This window comes from Macaca nemestrina, chromosome 20 (genome assembly GCF_043159975.1).
Source record: "Macaca nemestrina isolate mMacNem1 chromosome 20, mMacNem.hap1, whole genome shotgun sequence".
Lineage (NCBI taxonomy): Eukaryota > Metazoa > Chordata > Mammalia > Primates > Cercopithecidae > Macaca > Macaca nemestrina.
In genome coordinates this window covers 62,285,646-62,309,558 of record NC_092144.1, presented here as the reverse complement: position 1 = coordinate 62,309,558, position 23,913 = coordinate 62,285,646, and the positions used below count along the sequence as shown (strand labels likewise).

The 23,913-nt window shown below is 41.8% G+C and overlaps 1 protein-coding gene across 14 annotated transcripts in view; it reads right to left on the bottom strand.

Moving 5' to 3' along the window:
• The window catches only part of LOC105497072 (zinc finger protein 480), an 88,314-nt gene that overhangs the window by 51,987 nt on the left and 12,414 nt on the right, over positions 1-23,913 (bottom strand). For 10 of the 14 annotated variants that reach the window (XM_071086115.1, XM_071086111.1, XM_071086108.1 and 7 more), the window contains 2 exons: positions 20,644-20,770; positions 18,478-18,606 (listed from right to left, as the gene is read on the bottom strand). In XM_071086115.1, coding sequence (XP_070942216.1) covers positions 18,478-18,606; positions 20,644-20,770 — 256 coding nt within the window. Of the gene's footprint in view, positions 1-8,460; positions 13,135-18,477; positions 18,660-20,643; positions 20,771-23,913 lie in introns of those variants that run through there. The other 4 variants (XM_071086119.1, XM_071086118.1, XM_071086121.1 and 1 more) reach the window with 3 other exon arrangements.

Below are 23,913 nucleotides of genomic sequence, written 5' to 3'. Positions count from 1 at the left end.
GATCCGCCCGTCTCGGCCTCCCAAAGTGCTGGGATTACAGGCTTGAGCCACCGTGCCCGGCCTGCTTTTTTTTTTTTTTTTTTTTTTTTTTTTGAGACGGAATCTCGCTCCGCCTCCCGGGTTCACGCCATTCTCCTGCCTCAGCCTCCTGAGCAGCTGGGACCACAGGCACCCACCACTACGCCTGCCTAATTTTTTGTATTTTTAGTAGAGATGGGGTTTCACCGTGTTAGCCAGGATGGTCTTGGTCTCCTGACCTCGTGATCCGCCCGTCTCGGCCTCCCAAAGTGCTGGGATTACAGGCTTGAGCCACAGCGCCCTGCAACTTATTCATAATTTATTCTGATTTCCTTAACTTTAACTCATGTTCTTTTCTGCAGGGAGCTGAAGGCCCATGGGACGTGACCAAGTTTATGGATTTTAATCAGGCAAAGGTCTTGAAAACAGTGACTCCCTAGCTGGGGAACTCAATTTAGGACTCTTAGCAAGTACAAATCAAAGACTATCTGTAATCAATGGGTTAAGACATTCATTCATGCATAAGTTTTCACTGCACTTACATACAACTTTTCTTCACTTTCTGAGAAGGGCACAGCATTTTTAGCTTTCAATTTAACAAATACCATTTAATTAGGTTTAAAGTTCTCCTTTAAAGGGTAATGTGTGGTTTTACATGCCTAGCTTTTAATTACTCTGTAACTAATTCACGGGCCCTCTGTGATCGCTCTCCCTTCAGACGTTACTACTTTACTGAAATTGAATTTGGAAAGCTATGTCAGGGGTAGAAGAGAGATAATAACAGTGGTCATTATTAGAAAAGAGGTTTTTCAAATTCTTACATTTTACTTAAATCTTAGCAGAGAATCATATAGCCTGGGACATAACATATGAAATTTTGCTATGGGCTGCCCGCAGAGCCAGAGGGCAGCGGTGCAGGTCCTGGGAGGCAACCATGTTGTACTTGCTTAGGCTTTGCCTGTGTCTGCACCGGTCCCTCCCTCCTTTGCCAGGGGGATGCTGCCAGCCTGGGCGGACCTTGTTGGCTTGGTCGCCAGGAGCTTTTCTGTTGCTGAGCCTTCTCCTCCACCTACTGCCTGCTTGGCTGAGCAGTTTCGGCTTCTAATGCATTTTTTGTTATCTTTTTATAAACATACACCTGATTGTCTTGCCGATTTTGCATTACTGAGCAGGTTAAGAGCTCTCCTTCTAATGCTGCCTACTTAACACAGGGACTGATAGCTGTAGCAATCCTCTGTCCTTTGTCCTATCTGTTGGAAGAGGAGGCTTAGGTAAGACTTCCACTTCCCCTTTGTTATTTTGGCCTGATGATACTGGGGCTGAGGGAAGAGGAGTTGATAAGGCAAGTTACGTTTTCTCCTCCCTCCTCTTTTTAGGCTCTTCTCTGTGTAACTGAGCCAAGGCTGATCTAATTAAAGCCCATAACATTAAAGATTTTACTGGGACCTGATGCCTTTGCACCTGATGTTGTTTAAGATTTCTCCCCACTTGCTCCCAGAGTTCTACATCTAGCGTTCCTTCCTCCAGGAACCACAGGCTTTGTACTCAGTTATTGACCACACTCGTTTTTAATTCCTTCAACAACTTAAATTCTAGCGGGGTGTGTTCATGAATAAACTGCTGTGGATTATTTGGATCAGGCCTTATGGAAATAGGAAAAGCACAAGGTCTTAAGGGCTCTCTAGCTATGACAGCAGAGCATAAAATTCTTTGTATTGGCGTCTCTTATTTCTGCCACCAAAGGAGGTGGTACAAATGTTTCTGCAATTGGAGGAGGCAATATAGGCCAATTTTTACCCTCCTCCTGTTTTTCTATTTTCAGTTGGAGGTGTGGGTAGAACAACATATTCTTTCAGATTTTTAGATTCAGCCTGCTGTCCCACAGAGTAAGAAGAAGATAATGGCAGGAGTACAGTACAAACTGAACTCCAAGTGGAAAAAACTGAAGAATCAACTTTGAAACCTTTTTGATGAGCCTGTTTTAATCCTTCGCCTGCTCTATCCCAGTTTTCCACATCAAGAGTGCCTCCCTGTGGAAACCATGGGTTATGCGTAATAACCTTTTGTGGCTTCTGCAGGAGGTTATTTAGTGCCTGTGAATTAACCTGAGCTCCAGACTGCCTCGACAGAACTTTAAGCAACTGCAAATAACGTTTTTCTTCAACAGACAAATTATTCCCCTTGTTTCCTGATTCAGAAAACTTCCCGTTCCCAGTACTTCTTTAAAGCACTGTTCCCAGTACCTCTTTAGGACACTGACCTTATATCCACAGCTGGCAGACTCGTCCTGGGGTCTCCGTTCGCCTTGTCAATTTCAGTTCCTCTGCTCCAGCAGACCTTCTTCATTCACATCCCGGAAGTCTCAAGTTTGGATGCCACTGTCGCCATGCAGGGCGCCACTTCGTGAGGCCACTTATAAAGCACCCAATTCTGTCCCTGTTCAGGTGCCACTTGTAACCTGCATGTACCTAGGGGGACTGAACAAAGGGGGCGAATGTAGGAATAAAAGACAGGAGAGTATATTTGCCTCTAGGGGACAAGGGCTCTGAGCTTTACACAGCCCCCCATATTTATTAGGTAAAAGAGATAGTGAGAAAGGGGGGATGACTGTTGGGTAATTGTCAGTCAGCCCTTTGGTTCACAGCAGGCTTGCAAGACTGCATCCTTTGAATAATAGGCGCTAGATTTCTCATTAGATAACTTCAAGGAGCCCGGTGCCAGGAAGTGATGTCCCTCAGCAAACCTTTTGGTGGCAGGGAAGTTTGAGTTTGCCCACATCCTGCATTAATGATAAACACTTTGCTGTTTGATCATACAGCCTCCGGTGGAATTCTGAGTTGGTCACATCCCATGGGCCTTCAGCCCCCTGCACTTTTCTCTGCCTGGATCCTGTCCAGGCCACCACATTACTTTTAGCCATTATGTGTCTTTAGGCTCCCCTTGGCTCTAACAGATTCTCATACTCTTCTTGTTTTTTATAATCTGGTCAGCTTTGAGGAGTACTGGTTAGGCAGCAGGACTGTCGATGTGTTATTGCGGGCAGCCACTCTATTGGGATTTGTCTGATGTTTCCCATGATTAGACAAAGGTTAGGGACATTGGGGAGAAAGACCAATGAGAAATGCCATTTTTATCACATCCTATCAAAGGTGCGTACTATTAACATTACTTAATCCCCTGTGGATGTCGACCTTGATCATCTGTCTGAGGCTGTATCTGTCAGGTTTCTCAGCTATAAAATTCCTCTCATTCTCTCCCTGCCATACTGTAGTGTTTAAAAGGAAGCAGCCCTGTGCAGCCTGCATTTGTGGAGTCGGGAGTTATGCGTATTCCACCTCCTTGGAGGCGGAGTGTCTACAAGAGTTATTTGGAATTCTTCTGCATAGGAGTTTGGTCTCTTCTCTCCCAATTATTTATTTAATCATTCATGTATATCAGAAAGTGCCATTTAATGTTTCAAACCATCAATTATTGACATCACATTCTTCCTTTTACTCTTAGTGCATTAATAGATCCTTCTTGGTCTCTTCATGGTAGCCCATTTGCCTTCCCATAATCTAGAAGGGGTCTAGAAGCATATGGTTCTCAGAGTCAGGAAAAAGATTTTGAGCAGAACTCAAGGAAGCAGAAGGTCCCGTGAGATGTACACTTTGCTGAGAGTCCCTCATGGCTCAGACCTCAGCATGTCCTGCACTCTCCACGTGAGCCCCTGTCTGCTTCCAGGGTCCATGGAAATAAAAAAGCCTCTTCCAAATACTGCACCAATGTCTTTGGAGTTGCTCACTAGACACTGTAATTGTTTCTGGTAATTGAGAACTGAGACAAATTATTAGAAAAAAATATTTTTGACTTTCCTAGCATGCACTGCCATTGTGGTAAAAGTAAACTAATAACTGTGGTTCTTCGGGGAAGTGAGCTTGCAGAATCACAAACCTTTATCTCAGGGCCTGGCTGTCTCCCTCTCTAAGATATACTGGCTGTTATAATGTTCACACTGAGCCCACCGTCCTGGGAGCAGAAAGGAGTCTGGTGAGTATTTTCTATTTTATTCTGAGAGACGCATCTGTGAAGGGAAGGAGGCCTTCAGGAATCTGGAGAAGTGCTTATGTCAGAAAATTCTTCATAAAAACTGGTCCAGCTGGGTGTGGTGGCTCACGCCTGTAATCCTAGCACTTTGGGAGGCCGCAGCAGGTGGATCACGAAGTCAAGAGATAGAGACTATCCTGGCAAACATGGTGAAACCCCGTCTCTATTAAAAATATAAAAATTAGCTGGGCATGGTGGTGCGTGCCTATAGTCCCAGCCACTCAGAAGGCTGAGGCAGGAGAATCACTTGAACCCAGGAGGTGGAGGTTGCAGTGAGTTGAGATCAACCACTGCACTCCAGCATAGGCGACAGAGTGAGACTCCATCTCAAAAAAAAAAAAAAAAAAGAAAAGAAAAGAAATTAAAACTGGTCTAGAGCTACATCCCAATGAGTTGTTGAATGTTGAAATAATTTCTGGAGCATTTGGTCCTCCCGTCTATACAAATCCCTGATGCCTATGACAGTAATTTAATGTAATCCACACTTGTGGTGATGGTTGATGTTTTATTGTATACTATTATCTGATACTTAAGTCACACTGCAATTGTAGTTGTGAAGTTTATCCAGCCTACAAAAATTACAAACACGATTTTCAGGATAATAGAGGTGTCAGTATAAGGCCTCTTTTCATGTCATGATGAATGAATATAACTATGTGACAATTATATCAAAAAACTGAATGTCTGAGAGGCAATGGCTACAATATAAATAACTTATTTTTTTTCTGAAAGGTGGGCATATTATATGCTTTATGGATTCAGTACTATCCACAGAAAATAACTGTGGTCTGCTGAGTATAGTGAAACTGTTATCCCTCTTGGTCTTAGTCAATATCTGTTTATAGAAAAGTTAGCACTATGATGAGTTTCAGATGAAAAAAAATCTGGAAATTGGCAGTTTGCAAGTTCAGATGTATCTTGTGATAGTTCTCTGTTAAAAAGAAAAGAAAAAACAACTGGTGGATGGGTGTGGTGGCTCATGCCTGCAATCTCAGCATTTTGGGAGACCAAGGTCAGAGGCTCCCTTGAGCCCAGGAGTTCTAAACCAGCCTGGCAACATAGTAACACTCTGTCTCTACTAAATAAATATTAGCCAGGTATGGTGGTGCAAGGCTGTGGTCCCTGCTACTTGGGAGTCTGGGAGGTTGAAGCAACAGTGAATTGTGTTTATGCCACTGTACTCCAGTTTGGGCCACGGAGCAAGACCCCGTCTCAAAAAATCTAGATGCCACTTTTAGTGTTTGTTTTGTCTTCAATTTTTTTTTTTTTTTTTTTTTTTTTTAAGATGGAGTCTCACTCTGTCGCTGAGGCTGGAGTGCAGTGGCATGATCTCGACTCACTGCAACCTCTGTCTGCTGGGTTCAAGCGATTCTCCTGCCTCAGCCTCCTGAGTAGCTGGGATTACAGACACCTGCCAACATGCCTGGCTAATTTTTTTTGTATTTTTAGTAGAGATAGGGTTTTGCTATGTTAGTCAGACTGGTTTTGAATTCCTGACCTCGTGATCTGCCCGCCTCGGCCTCCCAAAGTACTGGGATTACAGGTGTGAGCCACTGCCCCCAGCCCAGTCAATTTCAGTAATTACATTATTCCTAAATTAAATGTGCCTGCATTATTAATCCATTATATGATATGTAATCAGTAATAATTTAACCTCAGTCTTACAGTAGTTTGTCTCTTAACATGTTTCAGAAACCCATTACTTATCCTACCATATTATGGTATAAAGATCTCCATCACTTTAAAATGGCAAAAGACATCAGTAAAAATAAGTAGTCATGCACCACAGAATGATGTCTTGGTCAACTACTGACCACATATACAACGGTGGTACCATAAGATTACAATAGAGCTGAAAAATTCCTAATTCCTAGTGATGCTGTAGCCATGGTAACATCACAGCACACTTTATTTTTTAAAAATAAATTTAATGTAGCCTAAGTGTACAGTTTTTTTTTTTTTTTTTTGAGACAGAGTCTTGCTCTGTTGCCCAGGCTGGAGTGCAATGTCGTGATCTCGGCTCACTGCAACCTCCACCTTCCGGATTCAAGCGATTCTCCCACCTCAGCCTCCTGAGGATCTGAGAGAACAGGCGTGTGCCACCACGCCAGGCTAATTTTTTTGTAATCTTAGTATTGACGAGATTTCACCATGTTTGTCAGGCTTGTCTCAAACTCCTGACCTTGTGATCTGTCCGCCTCGGCCTCCCAGTGTTGGGATTACAGGCGTGAGCCACCGCGCCCAGCTGTGTAGTGTTTTTAAAGCCTACAGTAGTGTGGAGTATGTCCTAGGCCTCTACATTCACTCACCACTCCTCACTGTCTCACCCAGAGTAACTTCCAGTTCTGGAAGCTCCACTCATGGTAAGTGCCCTAAACAGGTGCACTTTGTTTCTATCTTTTATATGGCATTTAATGTGTGGTGATCTTGGCTCACCGCAACCTCATCTCCTGGGTTCAAGCAATTCTCCTGCCTCAGGCTCCCAAGTAGCTGGGATTACAGGTATGCACCACCACGCCTGGCTAATTTTGTACTTTTAGCAGAGACGGGGTTTCTCCATCTTGATCACGCTGGTCTTGAACTCCCGACCTCAGGTGATGTGCCTACCTCAGCCTCCAAAAATGATGGGATTATAGGCATGAGCCACCATGCTTGGCCTGATACGGTATTCTTACGGTAACTTTTCTGTGTATAGACACAGAAATGCCATTTTATTACAATTGCCTACAGTATTCAGTAGTGTAACCTGCTGTACAGGTTTATAGCACTGTGCCTGTGAGGAACAGGGTTTGCTGCACACACTAAGTATGATGACTGATACACAGTTTTGTTATTCTCTGCTCACCTCCATGCTGTCTAAATCAAACAATATTTAACCTGAAAAGGCAATGTCCTTCTTCCAGGAAACTGGATAGAAATGCTCCTCAGCTAACAAAGTCAGCCCTGTCATCCTAGTGATTCTTTCCCAGAGACCACAGTGAAAGGCCTGTAGGAAAAGCACATAATGAGAGTTCTAAGTTTAGGCTGAAAGTCATAAAGAGTAAAGTAGCCTTTCCAAAACACCCAAGGGATTAAATATTTTAATAACCTGAATAAAAATCGCAATTTCCACATGTCCTTGCATCATGAGGCTTGGTATCTTTCAGCTTGTAATTTTTCTGCAACATGCTATGTCATATATTAATACAGAAGTACTAGAGACTGAGTTATTTCTTCCATAAATGCTCAAAGCTCTCATGTTCGATAGTAATGGTCCTTGATGAATACCCTTTGCATCCACAATCCACAATCTAGCTTTATGGTTTGCTTTTCTTTTTTGAGACAGAGTCCCACTCTGTTTCCCAGGCTGGAATGCAATGGCCCCAATCTTGGCTCACTGCAACTTCCACCTCCCGGGTTCAAGTTATTCTCCTGCCTCAGCCACCCCAGTAGCTAGGATTACAGGCTCATTCCACCATGCCCAGCTAATTTTTGTGTTTTTAGTAGAGATGGGGTTTCACCATGTTGGCCAGGTTGGTCTTGACCTCAAGTGATCCTGACCTCAAGTGATCCGCCCACCTTGGCCTCCCAAAGTGCTGGGATTACAGGCGTGAGCCACCGTGTCCGGCCTATGGTTTCCTCAAAGATGTATGTGTTGACGTCCAGTGACTTGGTAGGGCTGGATAAAGCCTGTGTCACATACATTTATATGATTTCCCTCTAGTACAACACTCTGATACTGATTAATATCAGAACTCATAATAAAGAGTTTGCCATACTCTGTAAGGACTCTCGTGAATGAATCATCTGATGCTGTGGAAGGTGTGAATTGTGATTAAAGACCTTACCACGCATGTTGCATTTGTAAGGCTGCTCTCCAGCATGGAGTCTGTGATGATTTGCAAGGTTTGAAATCTGAGTAAAGACCTTGCCACAGTTTTTTTTTTTTTTTTGAGACAGTCTCACTTTGTCGCCCAGACTGGCACACAGTGGCTTGATCTCTACTCACTACAGCCTCTGCCTCCCAGGTTCAAGCGATTCTCCTGCCTCAGCTCCTGAGTAGCTGGGATTACAGGTGCAGGCCACCACGCCCAGCTAATTTTTGTATTTTTAGTAGAGACGGGTTTTCGCCATGCTGGCCAGGCTGGTCTTGAGCTCCTGACCTCAGGTGATCCATCTACCTTGGTCTCCCAATGTGCTGGGATTACAGGTGTGAGCCACTGTGCCCAGCCCCACATCCATTACAACTGTAAGGTAGGTTTCTCTGCATTACAGATTATCTGATGAATATTAAGACTTGAAGGCACACTAAATGTTTTGCTACATACATTTGTAAGGTTTCTGTGCAATATAAATTCCTTGATGTTTTACAAGGCGTGAAATTTATTTTTTTTCATGTTTTATTTTAGGTTCAAGGAGTATGTGTACATCGGTCAACTGCATGTTGCAGGAGTTTGGTGTACAGTTAATTTTGTCACCAGGTAATCAGTATAATTATAATACTCAACAGGTAATTATTCAATCTTCATGCTCTTCCCAACCTCCACCCGTAAGCCCCAGTGTCTACTGTTCCCTTGAGTCCATGTGTAATCAATGTTTAGCTCCCACTTATAAGTGAGAACATGGGGTATTTTGTTTTCTGTTCCTGCATTAATTCACTTAGGATAAGAGCCTCAGCTCCATCCATACTGCTGTAAAGGACACAATCTTGTTCCTTTTTATGGCTGCATAGTATTCCATAGTGTATATGTACCACATTTTCTTTATCTGGTCTACTGTTGATGGGCATTTACGTTGATTCCACGTCTTTGCTATTGTGAATAGTGCTGCATGAACATACACGTGTTTGTCTTTATGGCAGAATGATTATATTCCTTTAGGTATACACCCAGTAACAGGATGCTGGGTTGAATGCTATGTGCTTTTAGGTCTTTGAGAAATCGCTGCACTGCTTTCCACAATGGCTGGATTAATTTACATTCCCACCAGCAGTGTATAAGCATTTCCTTTTCTCTGCAGCCTCATTAGCATCTATGTTTTGATTTTTTAATAATGCCCATTCTGATAATACCCATTCAGACAGGTCTGAGATGGTATCTCATTGTGGCTTTGAGTGCATTTCCTTAATGATTAGCAATATTAATCATTTTTTATATGCTTATTGCCACATGTATGTCTTCTTTTGAGAAACATCTATTCATGTGCTTTGCCCAGCTTTTAATGGGGTTGTTTTTTCATTGTTGATTTGAGTTCTTTATGAGAGATTCTGGATTAGATATTTGTCAGATGCAATTTGTAAACATTTTCTCCCATTCTGTAGTCTGTTTACTCTGTTAATAGCTTCTTTCACTGTGCAGAAGTTATTTAGTTTAATTAGGTCCCACTTGTCAATTTTTGTTTTTGTTACAATTGCTTTGGGGTCTTCATCATTAAGTCTTTTCCAGTGCTTAAATCCAGAATGGCATTTCCTGGGTTTTCTTCTAGGGATTTAATAGTTTTAGGTTTTATATTTAAGTCTTTACTCCATCTTGAGTTGATTTTTGTATATCGTGAAGGACAGGGGTCCAGTTTCAATGTTCTGCATATGGCTAGCCAGTTATGCCAGCACCACTTATTGAATGAAGTTCTTATTTCATTGCTTGTCAGCTTTGTTGAGGATCACATGATATATGCCTCTATTTCTGGGTTCTCTTACCTGTTCCATTGATCTATGTTTCTTTTTGTACCAGTACCATGCTGTTTTAGTTACTGTAGCCTTGTAGTATGGTTTGAAGTTGGGTAGTGTGATACCTCAAACTTTGCTCTTTTTGCTTAGGATTGCTTTTACTCTTTAGGTTGGGCTTTTGTGGTTCCAAATAAATTTTAGAATGTTTTCTTCTAATTCTGTGAAAAATGCCATTGGTAGTTTGACAGAAATAGTATTGACACTGGAAATTGCTTTGGGCAGTATTTTCACAATATTGATTCTTCCTATCCATGAGCATGGGCTATTTTTCAGTTTGTATTGTTTCTGATTTCTTTGAGCACTGCTTTGTAATTCTCATTGCAGAAATCTTTCACGTACCTGGTTGGCTGTATTCCTAGGTATTTATACTTTTTACAAAAAGCTACAGCTACTGTGAATGGGAATCCATTATTGATTTGGCTCATAGTTGGACATTACTGGTGTATAGAAATGCAACTAATTTTTGTACATAGCTTTTGTATCCTGAAACTTTTTTGAAGTTGTTTATCAGATCTTAGGAGCCTTTGGGCAGAGACTACAGGTTTTCTAAATATAGAATTATGTCTCCTGCAAGAGAAACTGACTTCCTCTCTTCGTATTTTTATATGCCTTTTATTTCTTTATCTTGCCTGACCACTAAGCTTAGGACTTCCAGTACTATGTAGAATCAGAGTGGTGAGAGTAGTCATCCCTGTCGTGTTCCAGTTCTCAAGGACAATGCTTCCAGCTTTCACTCATTCAGTACTGTTTTGGCTGTGGGTCCATCATAGATGGTTCTTATTGAAGTATGTTCCCTCAATGTGTAATTTGTGGAGGGTTTTTAACATGAAGGGATGTTGAATTTTATTAAAACCCTTTCTGCATCTAAAGAGATGATCATGGTCATGTGGTTGTTTTTAGTTCTGTGTATGTGATAAATCACATTTATTGATTTGTGTATACTGAACCAACCTTGCAGCCCAACACTAAAGCATGCTTGATTATGTTGGATTAGCTTTTTGATGTGCTGATGGATCTGGTTTACTAGTATTTTGTTGAGGATTTTTTCACCTATATTAATCAGGAATACCAGCCTGAAGTTTTCTTTTTTCATTGTGTCTGTCAGGTTTTGGTATTAGAATGATGCTGGCCTCATAGAATCAGATAGGGAGGAGACCCTCTGCATCCACATTTTTGAACAGTTTCAGTAAGACTGGTAACAGCTTTTCTTTATACGTCCCGTAGGATTCAGCTATAAATCTGTCTGGTCCAGAGCTTTTTTGTTTGACAGGTTTTTAATTACTGATTCAATTTTGGAACTCATTGTCTGTTCAGGGTTGCAATTTCTTCTTGGTTCAATCTTTGGGGGTTACATTTTTCCAGGAATTTATTAATTTCTTCTAGGTTTTCTAGTTTGTGTGCATACAGGTGTTTATAGTAATCTTTGAGGGTTTTTTGTATTTTTGTGGGGTTGGTGGTAATGTCCCCTTTGTCATTTCTGATTGTGTTTTTTTAGATCTCCTTTTGCAAGGTGTGAAATTTTGTTGAAGACTTTTCCACACATTCATTACAATGGGGAAGTCTCTGCAGTATAAATTATCTAATGAATTATTAGAGAAACTTGTGTTTGAATACCTTGTCATATTCTTTGCATTTGCAAAATGTCTTTGTGGTATGGAATAAAATATGAGTAGTAACGCTTGAGTGCACACTAAATTTTTTTTTTTTTTTTTTTTTTTTTGAGACGGAGTCCCGCTCTGTCGCCCAGGCTGGAGTGCAGTGGCCAGATCTCAGCTCACTGCAAGCTCCGCACCCTGGGTTTACACCATTCTCCTGCCTCAGCCTCCCAAGTAGCTGGGACTACAGGCACCCGCCACCTCGCCCGGCTAGTTTTTTTTTTGTATTAATTAGTAGAGATGGGGTTTCACCGTGTTAGCCAGGATGATCTCAATCTCCTGACCTTGTAATCCACTCGTCTCGGCCTCCCAAAGTGCTGGGATTACAGGCTTGAGCCACCGCGCCCGGCCCACACTAAATTCTTTGACATATTTGTTACATTTGTAGTTTCTATCCCATATGAATAGTCCAATGTTGTGCTAGGTATGAAATGCGACTAAAGGCCTTGCCACACTCACTACATTTGTAAGGTTTCTCTCCAGTATGAATTTTCCGATGTCGTGCAAGGTGTGCAATTCGATTGAAGACCTTGCCACATTCATTACATTTGTAAGGTCTTTCTCCAGTGTGGATTCTCTGATGATTGGTTAGGGATAACTTGTGTCTGAATGCCTTGCCACATTCATTACATTTGTAAGGTTTCTCTCCAGTGTGGATTACAAGATGGGCTGAAAGGCCTGAATACTCACTAAATGCTTTACCACATTCATTACATTTGTAAGGCTTCTCTCCAGTATGAATTCTTCGATGTCGTGCAAGATTTGAAAGTTGATTAAATACTTTTCCACATTCATTACATTTGTAAGGTTTCTCTCCTGTATGAATTCTCCAATGTTGTGCTAGGTGTGAATTTTGAATAAAGACCTTACCACATTCATTACATTTGTAAGGTTTCTCTCCAGTATGAATTTTCTGATGTCGTACAAGGAGCGCAATTCTATAGAAGGCCTTGCCACATTCATCACATTTGTAAGGCTTCTCTCCAGTATATATTCTCCAATGATTTGCTAGAGATGATTTGTGACTGAAGCCCTTACCACATTCATTACATTTGTAAGGTTTCTCTTCAGCATGAATTCTTTGATGTCGTGCAAGGTAAGAATTATTGCTGAAGACTTTACCACATTCATTACATTCAAACGGCTTCTCTCTGGTATGAATTCTTTGATGTCGTGCAAAGTTTGAATTGTAACTAAAAACCTTGCCACAGTCATTACATTTGTAAGGCTTCTCTCCAGTATGAATTCTCCAATGTTCTGCAAGGTGTGAATTGCGACTAAAGACCTTGCCACATTCATTACATTTGTAAGGTTTCTCTGCAGTATGGATTACTTGATGTTTGGTAAGGCTGGAAGACACTCTAAAGACTTTGCTATGCTCATTACATTCATAAGGTTTTTCCCCAATGTGTTCTTTCTGTTCTTGTGGGAGAAATGAAGAATCATCAAAATCATTCCTATTAAAAATGGGGGTTTTGACACTGGAAGAAATTTCTTGAAGAGAGGAAACAGAGGAACTGTGGTTGATAAAGTTTTCAACTTGATTACATCCATTTATTACCCTTTCATCTGGAAATAGCTCCAGTTCAGACAGATGTAAATGAAAGGATACTCCAAGTTGTTTTTTAATTGGTTTGTCTTTTGCATTGCTTCCCAAGGCGTAGCTGCTCCCTAGGAAAGCAAGAAAAGAGTAAAATTCAGACCCCATAATTCTGGCATGTTTAGAGTCTGATTAAAAAACTAGAATCTGCCTCATCTAACTCAGACATTGGAAGAAATATCAGCACACTCTGTACATCATGTTGGCAGTGCTGAAAACAGAAAAGGGTAAGGTGACGCACTGGAGTGCTGGGAAATCTGTAGGAGCCAGAGGATTATGGGTGAGTTTGAGAGGGATTATGAGCAGAGAGATAGAACAGGAATTGAAACCTTCTGAGAAAAAGAAGGGACAAGTCTCTTAGGGAAAATAAGACACTTAAGAGAAGTGGTATACACAATAACAGTACATGCACAAAACTAGGAAAGGCACATCCCTGGAAAAGGAGTGAGTGTTCCCACACCCTTTACAACAGGCTAATTAGAAAAGATCTCCCTCTGACCAAGTCTTATACAAAACAACTGAGAGAAGCAGTTATTTTACCAAACCTAATCCAAAAATTACACAAAAGGAAAGAGAATTATCGCTAAAAAATAAATAAAGCCAAACCTAGAAAAAGACAGGCAGCTCTCTAAATTACTAGACAAATATTTATTTAGCCGCTTCAGCCTCCCAAAGTGCTAGGATTACCGGTATGAGCCACCGCACTCAGCCTCAGCAAGTTTTTTTTGTGTTCTTTAGAGACAAGGTCTCATGACATTGCCTAGACTTCTTGGCTCAAGTGATCCTCCTGCCTTGGCCTCCCAAAATGATGGGATTACAGGCACAAGGCACTGCACCTGGCCCTTGACAAATATTTAAAGCAACTGCCTTAAGATTCTTAATAAGCTAAAAGTTATCAGAGAGAGATAAACAACTAAATGAAATCAGAAAAATAATACATGAGAAGGAGGATATTAAAGGAGGAAACATAAAAAACATTCTGGAGCTGAAATACAATAAAGTAAAAATTCATTAGGTGCTCAACAACAGATGGATAGAGCACAGAAAAGAATGAGCAAACTTAAAGATCGGTTATTCAAAAGTATCAGCTCCACCAGGCACAGTGGCTCATGCTTGTAATCCCAGCACTTTGGGAGGCCAAGGCAGGCAGATCACGAGGTCAGGAGTTCGAGACCAGGCTGATCAACATGGTGAAACCCCGTTTCTACTAAAAATACAAAAAGTAGACAGGTGTGGGGGCACGTGCCTGTAATCCCAGCTACTCAAGAGGCTGTAGCAGGAGAATCGCTTGAACCCAGGAGGCAGAGGTTGCAGTTAGGCAAGATCGTGCCATTGCAAGAGTGATAGTCTGTCCCCCCCGCAAAAAAAAATATATATATAAATATATACACACACACATATATATACACACACACACACACATATATATACACACACACACACATATATAATCAGCTCCAAATACCAAAAACAAAAAACAATGAAGAAAAGCAAATAAATGCTAACAGGTTTTTTGGATGCTCTCAAGCACAACAATATACAAATTATTAGAGGTTCATAAGGGGAAGACAGAGGATCAGAAATTGCAATTGAAGAAATAATGTCCAAATAATTGTCCAAATCCCAATTCTGAAGAAAGACCTGAATATACAATTCAAAAACCTTGACCATTCAAATTAAAATTAACCCAAGGACGTTCACGCAGAGATAAATTATAAACAAATTATCAAACATCAAAGACAGAGGAAGAATTTTGACAGCAGCAACAAAAAAGATATTTGCCATTTAGAGGAAAATGTGTAAGACTATGTACTTTTTTTCAGCAGAAACTTTGCATGCCAGAAGACAGTGAGATAACATACTGAAAGTGCTTAAAATCAACCAAGAATACTATGTGGAGCAAAAGTAAGCTGCAAAAATAAAGAAGAAATTTAGACTTTCCTCGATAAAGAAGAGTTAAGGAAGTTCATTAGTACCCTAGACCTGTCCAACAAGAAATGCTACAGAAAGACCTTCAAAATGAAATAAAAGGATTCCAGACAGTACCGGTAAACCAAATGAGAGGATAAAATTCTCTATTAAAAGTAAAAAATGACCCAGGCGCGGTGGCTCACACCTGAAATCCTAGCAGTCTGGGAGGCCGAGGCAGGCAGATTGCTTGAGGTCAGCAGTTTGAGACCAGACTGCCTAACATGATGAAACCCCATCCCTACTGAAAATACAAAAAGTAGCCAAGCATGGTGGCGCATGCCTGTAATCCCAGCTACTTGGGAGGCTGAGGCAGGAGAATCACTGGAACCCAGGAGGCAGAGGTCGCAGTGAACCGAGATCACACAGCTGCACTCCAGCATGGGCAACAGAGTGATAATCCATACCCTCATAAAAAAAAAAAAAAGCAAGAACAGAGAAGTCAGAAACAAACCCTCAAATACTTGGTCGAATGATGTTCAATCAAAATGCCAAGATCATGTAATAAGGAAAGGACAGTCATTTCATCATAAATAGTGCTGAAGAAAAAGGATGCCCATATGCAAAGGAATGAGGCTGAACCCTTACTTTACACCCTGTGCAAAAATTAACTTAAAGTCTATTCATGACCTAAAATGATAAAACTCCTAGAAAAAACCATAGGTAAAAAGCTTCATGAGATTGGATTCAATGTTTCCCCAGATATAACACTGACAGTATGGGAAAGAAGGTAAAAATACACACGATGCACTATGACAAAATTGACAACTATTGTGGATGGAAGAAAACAATTACCAAAATGTAAAGAAAACCTACCATATGTGAGAAAATATTTGCATAACATATCTGTAATAAAAACTTAATATCTAAAATATATATAGGCCGGATGTGGTGGCTCATGTCTATAATCCCAGCACTTTGAGAGGCAGCTGCAGGTGGATCACCTGACGTCAGGAGTTCAAGACTAGCCTGGCCAACATAGTGAAACCCCAACTGTATTAAAGATACAAAAATTTAGCCGGGCACGGTGGTGTGCATCTGTAATCCCAACTACTTGGGAGGCTGAGGTGGGAGAATTGCTTGAACCTGGGAGGCACAGGTACCAGTGAGCTGAGATCACGCCACTGCATCCAGCCTCGGTGACAGAGCAAGACTCCATCTTAAATAAATAAATAAATAAATAAATAAATAAATAAATAAAATAATAAAATAAAAATATATAAATAACTCTTATAAAGCAAAACAAATAATCCAATTAAGAAATGTAGAAAGAAATACACATTTTTCCAAAGGTGATATATGACCATAGAGAAAATGCAAAATATCACAAATCATTAGAGAAATGCAAATAGAAAACATAGGATATTTTTCCTCACACACATACAGAATATCACCTCATACCCATATAGAATATTTATTGTCAAGAAAGGAAAAAAAAAATGAAACACCAGAAAATCACAAGTGTTGTCGAAAATACGGCGAAATAGGAGAATTCTGTGCTCCTGTTAGTGGAAATGTGAAATGGTGCGGTCACTTTGTAAATAAGTATGACATTTTCTGAAAGAATCTAAAATCAAATAATTAGTATACGCAACAACTCCACATCTGGGTATACAGATTAAAAACTAGAAAGTCAGGCACAATGGTTCGTGCCTGTAATGTTACTACTTTCGGAGGCCGAGACAGGTGGATCACCTGAGGTGGGGAGTTTGAGACCAGCCTAGCCAACATGGTGAAACCCTATCTCTACTAATAATACAAAAATTAGCTGGGTGTGGTGGTGCACACCCATAATCCCAGCCGCTCAGGAGGCTGAGGCAAGAGAATTGCTTGAACCTAGGAGGTGGAGGTTGCAGTGAGCCGAGATTGTGCCATTGCACTCCAGCCTGGACAACAAGAGCGAAACTCCATCTCAAACAAACAAACAAACACACACACACACAAATGAAAAATAAAATAAAAATAAAGACAGCATCTTGAAGAGATACTTACAAATCCATGTTCAAGGCCAGGCACGATGGCTCATGCCTATAATCCCAGCACTTTGGGAGGCCGAGGTAGGTGGATCATGAGGTCAGGAGTTTGAGACTAGCCTGGCCAATATGGTGAAACCCTGTCTCTACAAAAAATACAAAAATTAGCTGGGCATGGTGGTGGGCACCTGTAGTCCCAGCTGTTTGGGAGGCTGAGGCAGGAGAATCACTTGAACCCTGGGGGCAGATGTTGCAGTGAGCCAAGATCACACCACTGCACTCCAGCCTGGGCGAGACAGCGAGACTCCGTCTCAAAAAACAACAACAACAACAACAAAAACCCATGTTCATAGCAGCATTATTAAAAATAATAAAGAGGTAGGCGCAATGCAGGTGTCCACCAATGGATGAATAGTTAAACTGTGGTACAGACAAATAGAAAAACATTATTCAGTCCTGAAAGAGTATACAAATTTCTTGATGTGCTACAAAATAGATGAACCTGAAAGACACTACACTAAGTGAGATAAGCCCGTCATAAAAAGACATATACTGTATGATTCCATTTGAGTATCTAAAATACCGAAATTCATACAAACAGAACAGAAAGGGAGGGGGGAGAGAGTGAAATTGTAGGAGGAATGAGTTAAATATTACTGGTAATCAATTAAATCTAAATTCAAAAAAAAAAAAAATAAGACTAGGCATCGTGGCTCACGCCCATAATCAGAGTACTTACGGAGGCTGAGAAAGGAGGATTGCTTGAGCCCAGGTGTTCAAAATCAACATAGGCAACATAGCAAGACCCCTGTATCTGAAAAACAAAAATAAGCTGGGCACAATAGCTCATGCCTGTAATCCCAGCACTTTGGGAGGCTGAGGCGGGCGGATCACTTAAGGTCAGGAGTTCGAGACCAGTCTGGACATGGTGAAACCCCGTCTCTACTAAAAATACAAACAAAAATTAGCTGGGCCTGGTGGCAGGTGCCTGTAATCACAGATACCTGGAAGGCTGAGGCAGCAGAATCCCTTGAAGCTGGGAGGCGGACGTTGCAGTGAGCTGAGATAGCGACACTGCACTCCAGCTTGGGAAACAGAGCAAAATTCTGGAAGGAAGGAAGGAAGGAAGGAAGGAAGGAAGGAAGGAGGGAGGGAGGGAGGGAGGGAGGGAGGGAGGGAAGGAAGGAAGGAAGGAAGGAAGGAAGGAAGGAAGGAAGGAAGGAAGGAAGGAAGGAAAGAAGGAAGGAAAGGAAGGGTCTCCAGTCAAATAAACAAAAAATATATATATTTATTTATTTGAAACCGAGTCTTGCTCCATCTCTCAGGTTCTGTTTCACAACAGAGTGAAACTCCATCTCAAAAAAAAAAAACAAACACAAAAATAAAAACAAAAAAACAAAATTAGACAAAAGAAAACAAAACAAAAAGCCCAAACAACAGCATGGCTTCCACCCTGCCCATCTGAGCTCTTACCTGTGTTCACACCTTTGATGTGCTCCTTCCCATCTGAATTTTTTGCTATTTTCACTTCACTCTCACCAGACCAGGGCTCCCTCCTTTGCTCCAACATGGAGTTAATATTCAGGTCAGGAAGAGAGATTCCTGTTTGTAAAAAAAGAATCAAAATGTGCTGTGGCATCTCCAAAATCCAAGCCCTATGTGTAGGAAGGAGAAAGGATATCACAAATGAATCAAGAATAACGTTTCACAAATTAATCCACAGACTGCCTCCTTCTGAATGCTTAGGGAATGTAATAACAAGCAGACATCGAGCCCCTTTCCAGTAACTACTGAGTATAAAGCACAGGAGTAGAGGCCAGGTGCAGTGGCTCACACCTGTAATCGCAGCACTTTGGGAGGCTGAAGCGGGCGGATCACCTGAAGCTGAGAGTTCGAGACCAGCCTGACCAACACGGAGAAACTCCGTCTCTACTAAAAATACAAAAACAAAACCAAAAAAATAGCCAAGTGTGGTGGCGCATGCCTGTAATCCCAGCTACTCGGGCAGCTGAGGCAGGAGAATCGCTTGAACCCAGGAGGCGGAGGTTGCGGTGACCTGAGATCGCGCCATTGCACTCCAGCCTCCAAGAGTGAAACACTCCGTCTCAAAAAAACAAAACATTAAAAAAAGCACAGGAGTAGAAAACAGGGAAGTGGGTATCTGAAGTTTGCCATAAGGTTTTATGCAGCTGGGTGCTCATGCCTGTAATCCCAGCACTTCGGGAGGCTGAGGCAGGTGGATGGCTTGAGCCCAGGAGTTTGAGACCAGCCTGGCCAACATTGTAAAAATGAAAAATACAAAAATTAGCCGGGTGTGGTGGCAGGCGCCTGTAATCCTAGTTACTAGGGAGGCTAAGGCGAATTGCTTAAGCCTGGGAGGTGGAGGCTGCAGTGAGCCAAGATCATATCAGTGCCCTCCAGCCTGGGTGACAGCAAGACTCAATCTCAAAAACCAACAAAAAAGGTTTTATGCATAGTTCAGCCCTGGTATCACCCAATGATGTATAATGAAGGGGACAGAACCTCTGAAGAAAATCGACATTTCAACTCCAGAAAACACTATGGAGCTTTTCATTTCTGAGTCAACAAGATTTTTAGATTTTTTTTTTTCTTTTCTTTTTTTTTTTTTTTATGAGACTGAGTTTCGCTCTTGTTGCCCAGGCTGGAGTGCAATGGTGCGATCTCAGCTCACCACAACCTCCAACTCCCAGGTTCAAGCAATTCTCCTGCCTCAGCCTCCCAAGTAACTGGGATTACAGGCATGTGCCACAAAGCCCAGCTAATTTTGTATTTTTAGAAGACACAGGATTTATCCATGTTGGTCAGGCTGGTCTTGAACTCCCAACCTCAGGTGATCTGCTCGACTTGGCCTCGCAAAGTGCCGGGATTACAGGTGTGAGCCACTGTGCCCAGCTGTGTGTGTAATTTTTAAGAGAGACTGGGACTCGCTCTGTTGCCCAGGCTAGTCTTGAACATTTAGCCTCAAGAGGTCCTCCCATCTCAGCCTCCCAAAGTGCTAGGATTGGAATGAGACCACCACTTTTCCTGTTGTCCTTCCCAGCTTCTCTGCCACATCCCTTTTCCCTAGTTTATAAGACAAGAGAAAAGGGAGAAAGCAAGGATCACTCTTGTTGCCCAGGCTGGAGTGTAATGGCTTGATCTCAGCTCACCACAACCTCCACCTCCCAGGTTCAAGCAATTCTCCTGCCTCAGCCGCCCAAGTAGCTGGGATTACAGGCACACACCACCATGCCCAGCTAGTTTTGCCTTTTTAGTAGAGATGAGGTTTCTCCATGTTGGTCAGGCTTGTCTTGAACTCCCGACCTCAGGTGATCCTCCTGCCTTAGCCTCCCAAAGTGCTGGGATTACAGGTGTGAGCCATTGGTCCCAGCCCGAGTCAATAAGGTTTTTTTTTGGTTTTTTTTTGTTTGTTTTTTGGGGGGAGGACAGAGTTTCGCTCTTGTTGCCCTGGCTGGCTATGACGTGATCTTGGCTCACCGCAACCTCTGCCTCCCAGGTTCAAGTGATTCTCCTGCTTAATGTCAGTCAAACAATGCAGGCGCTCCCAGGAGGCACACAAGGGAAAATGCTGAAATAACCAAGGGCAGATCCCGGCTTCTGCAGGGGCACAATCCTCACCCAGGGATACCAGGTTCCTGTAGTTCTCCAACATCACATCCTTGTATAAAGCCCTCTGAGCAGGGTCCAGGCATTTCCACTCCGCCTGAGAAAATTCTATGGCCACATCCCTGAATGTCAAATGTCCCTAAAATGAAAAACATATTTCACCAACAGGATATGTAAAGGGTATTTATCTTCACTCAAAATGAGAAGGGAGTTATAAAGATTAACTCGATTGAAGAGAATGCTCTGACGAATCTAATTAAGGTATTTGTGATGTAGTTATGTGTCTGTAAATGTTTTTTTTTTCTTTTTGAGACAGAGTCTTGCTCTGTTGCTCAGGCTGAAGTGCAGTGGTGTGATCTCGGCTCACTGCAACCTCCATTTCCTGGGTTCAATCAACTCTTGTGCCTCAGTCTCCCAAGTAGCTGGGACTACAGGTGCACACGATCACACCAGCTAATTTTTGTATTTTCAGAAGAGACAGAATTTCACTATGTTGGCCAGGCTGGTCTTGAACTCCTGATCTCAAGTGGTCCAAACATCTCAGCCTCCCTAAGTGCTGGGATTACAGGTGTGAGCCACCATCCCAGCCTGTGAGTTGTGTTTTATTATGCTTTTCCAAAATAAGTTATATTTTAAAAATCAATATAGATTTTTCATTTTGTGGACATACAAGAAATACAAATAAAAAGTAACCCATGGTAATCTCTATAGAAGGATTAGATATTATTTTTTACACTCCAAGTGATATTCAGTATCTACCTGATCTGAATATCTACCAATAACACCACCACTACTATACAAGTGGTGTCTTCGGAGAGGACGATGTCCACAGTGGCTTCAAAAAAAAAAAAAAAAAGAATTATAAGCATGGTGGCTAATGCTTGTAATCCCAGTACTTTGGGAGGCCACGGCAGCAGATCACCTGAGGTCAGGAGTTCGAGACCATCTTGGCCAACGTGGTGAAACCCCGTCTCTACTAAAAATACAAAAATCAGCTGGGTGTACTGGTGGGTGCCTGTAACCCCAGTTACTCAGGAGGCTGAGGCAAGAGAATCGCTTGAACCCAGGAGGCGGAAGTTGCAATGAGCCAACATCAACGCCACTTGCACTCCAGCCTAGGCTACAGAGTGAGACTCTGACTCAAAAAAAAAAAAAAAAAAAGAAGTATAAAACTGTGATGATAAAATAGCAATGACTAAAGCTTTTGAACGCTTCCCATGAGACACGCACTACTCTAAATGCTTTACATGTACTAACTGCTATAACAACTAAAGCCCAGGAAAGAAACACCTGTCCCTGTCTTACTGAGAAGACAACTGTGTCACAGATACTCTAAGAAACTCGCCCCAGGTGTAAGGACTAAAAACAGCAGAGTAAGCACTGCCTCCCAGGTGTCCGGGCATTAGAACCAAACCAAAGAAATCGAACAATGAACAGATCAGCATCAAAAGTAAATTGACAATTACCTAAGAAAAAAGTTAAAACAAGTTTAGGGATAAAATCATGGACCTTCATAAAAGGTCATTATATATGAGTACACACATGTATCCCATAATATGCTACTATTCACAGCTATCAACTCATTAACATGATAATGTAGGATAATATCTGAGGTCATGGAAAATATTTGAAATGTAATTTCAACTGTTAAAAAAATAAAATACAGCCGGGCGCGGTGGCTCAAGCCTGTAATCCCAGCACTTTGGGAGGCCGAGACGGGTGGATCACAAGGTCAGGAGATCGAGACCATCCTGGCTAACCCGGTGAAACCCCGTCTCTACTAAAAAATACAAAAAACTAGCCGGGCGAGGTGGCAGGCGCCTGTAGTCCCAGCTACTCAGGAGGCTGAGGCAGGAGAATGGCGTGAACCCGGGAGGCGGAGCTTGCAGTGAGCTGAGATCCGGCCACTGCACTCCAGCCTGGGTGACAGAGCGAGACCCCGTCTCAAAAAATAAAAAAAATAAATAAAAAAAAATACATAAAAATGATGATGTGTCTTAATAAAACCATAGGCTTGCTCATCTGTGCAGTCATGGACACATGTCACATGTACACACATAAATATGTACACTTAGACCCATATACACTAGCACACGTATACACTTATACACATTAACTGAAATAGGAGTTGTCTGTCAATAATCTATTTTTTAGATGACATTTGTCATCACTTTTGTTTTTTAATTCTTAGAGACAGGGTCTCATTATGTTGTCCAGGCTGCATGGTGGTGGCTTATTCACAGTGTACTACAGCCTTGAACTCCTAGGGCTCAAATGTTTCTCCCTCCTCAGCCTCCCAAGTATATGGAACTAAAGATTTGTACCACTGCACCCACCTGTCATTGTTATTTTTGCTATGTACATTTCAGCATGTTTGCAACAAAAATGTAAAAGCTGTACTCAATTTAGTTTATAAACATGGTTGTATATTAAGCCATTAAAAAATTATAGACGATAAAAAAACACAGAAAGTTGAACTCCAATCTCTATTAAATACCCAGATTCAAAAATATAAATGCAGGCTGGGCATGGTAGCTCTACCTGTAATCCCAGGACTTTGGGAGGCCAAGGTGGGAGGCCTGCTTGAGGACAGGGGTTTGAGAACAGCCTGGGCAACACAGAAAGATCCCATCTCTATTTATATAAAAAATATGATTATATATAATACTTCAAAAAATTGAGATGGGGTTTCAGTACGTTGCCTAGGGTGGTCTCAAACTCCTGCGTTCAAGGGATCCTCCTGCCTCAGCTTTCCAAGAAGCTGGGATTCTACACACATGTGATTGACCCCAACTTACATAAATATAATAATTATGTCCATAAAATTTACGTGTTTAGGTATTTACAAAAGCCCAATGGGGCTTATCAATATATTCCATTAATAAAATAAAACATTAATGCATGATAGAAAATTTATTATTATATAATAATTTAACAAAATAAGTCAAAGAAAATATCTCAGCAGTATACATCTTTTTTTTTTTTTTTTTTTTTTTGAGACGGAGTCTCGCTCTGTCGCCCAGGCTGGAGTGCAGTGGCCGGGTCTCAGCTCACTGCAAGCTCCGCCTCCCGGGTTCACGCCATTCTCCTGCCTCAGCCTCCGGAGTAGCTGGGACTACAGGCGCCCGCCACCTCGCCCAGCTAGTTTTTTGTATTTTTAGTAGAGACGGGGTTTCACCATGTTAGCCAGGATGGTCTCGATCTCCTGACCTTGTGATCCGCCCGTCTCGGCCTCCCAAAGTGCTGGGATTACAGGCTTGAGCCACCGCGCCCGGCCTAGCA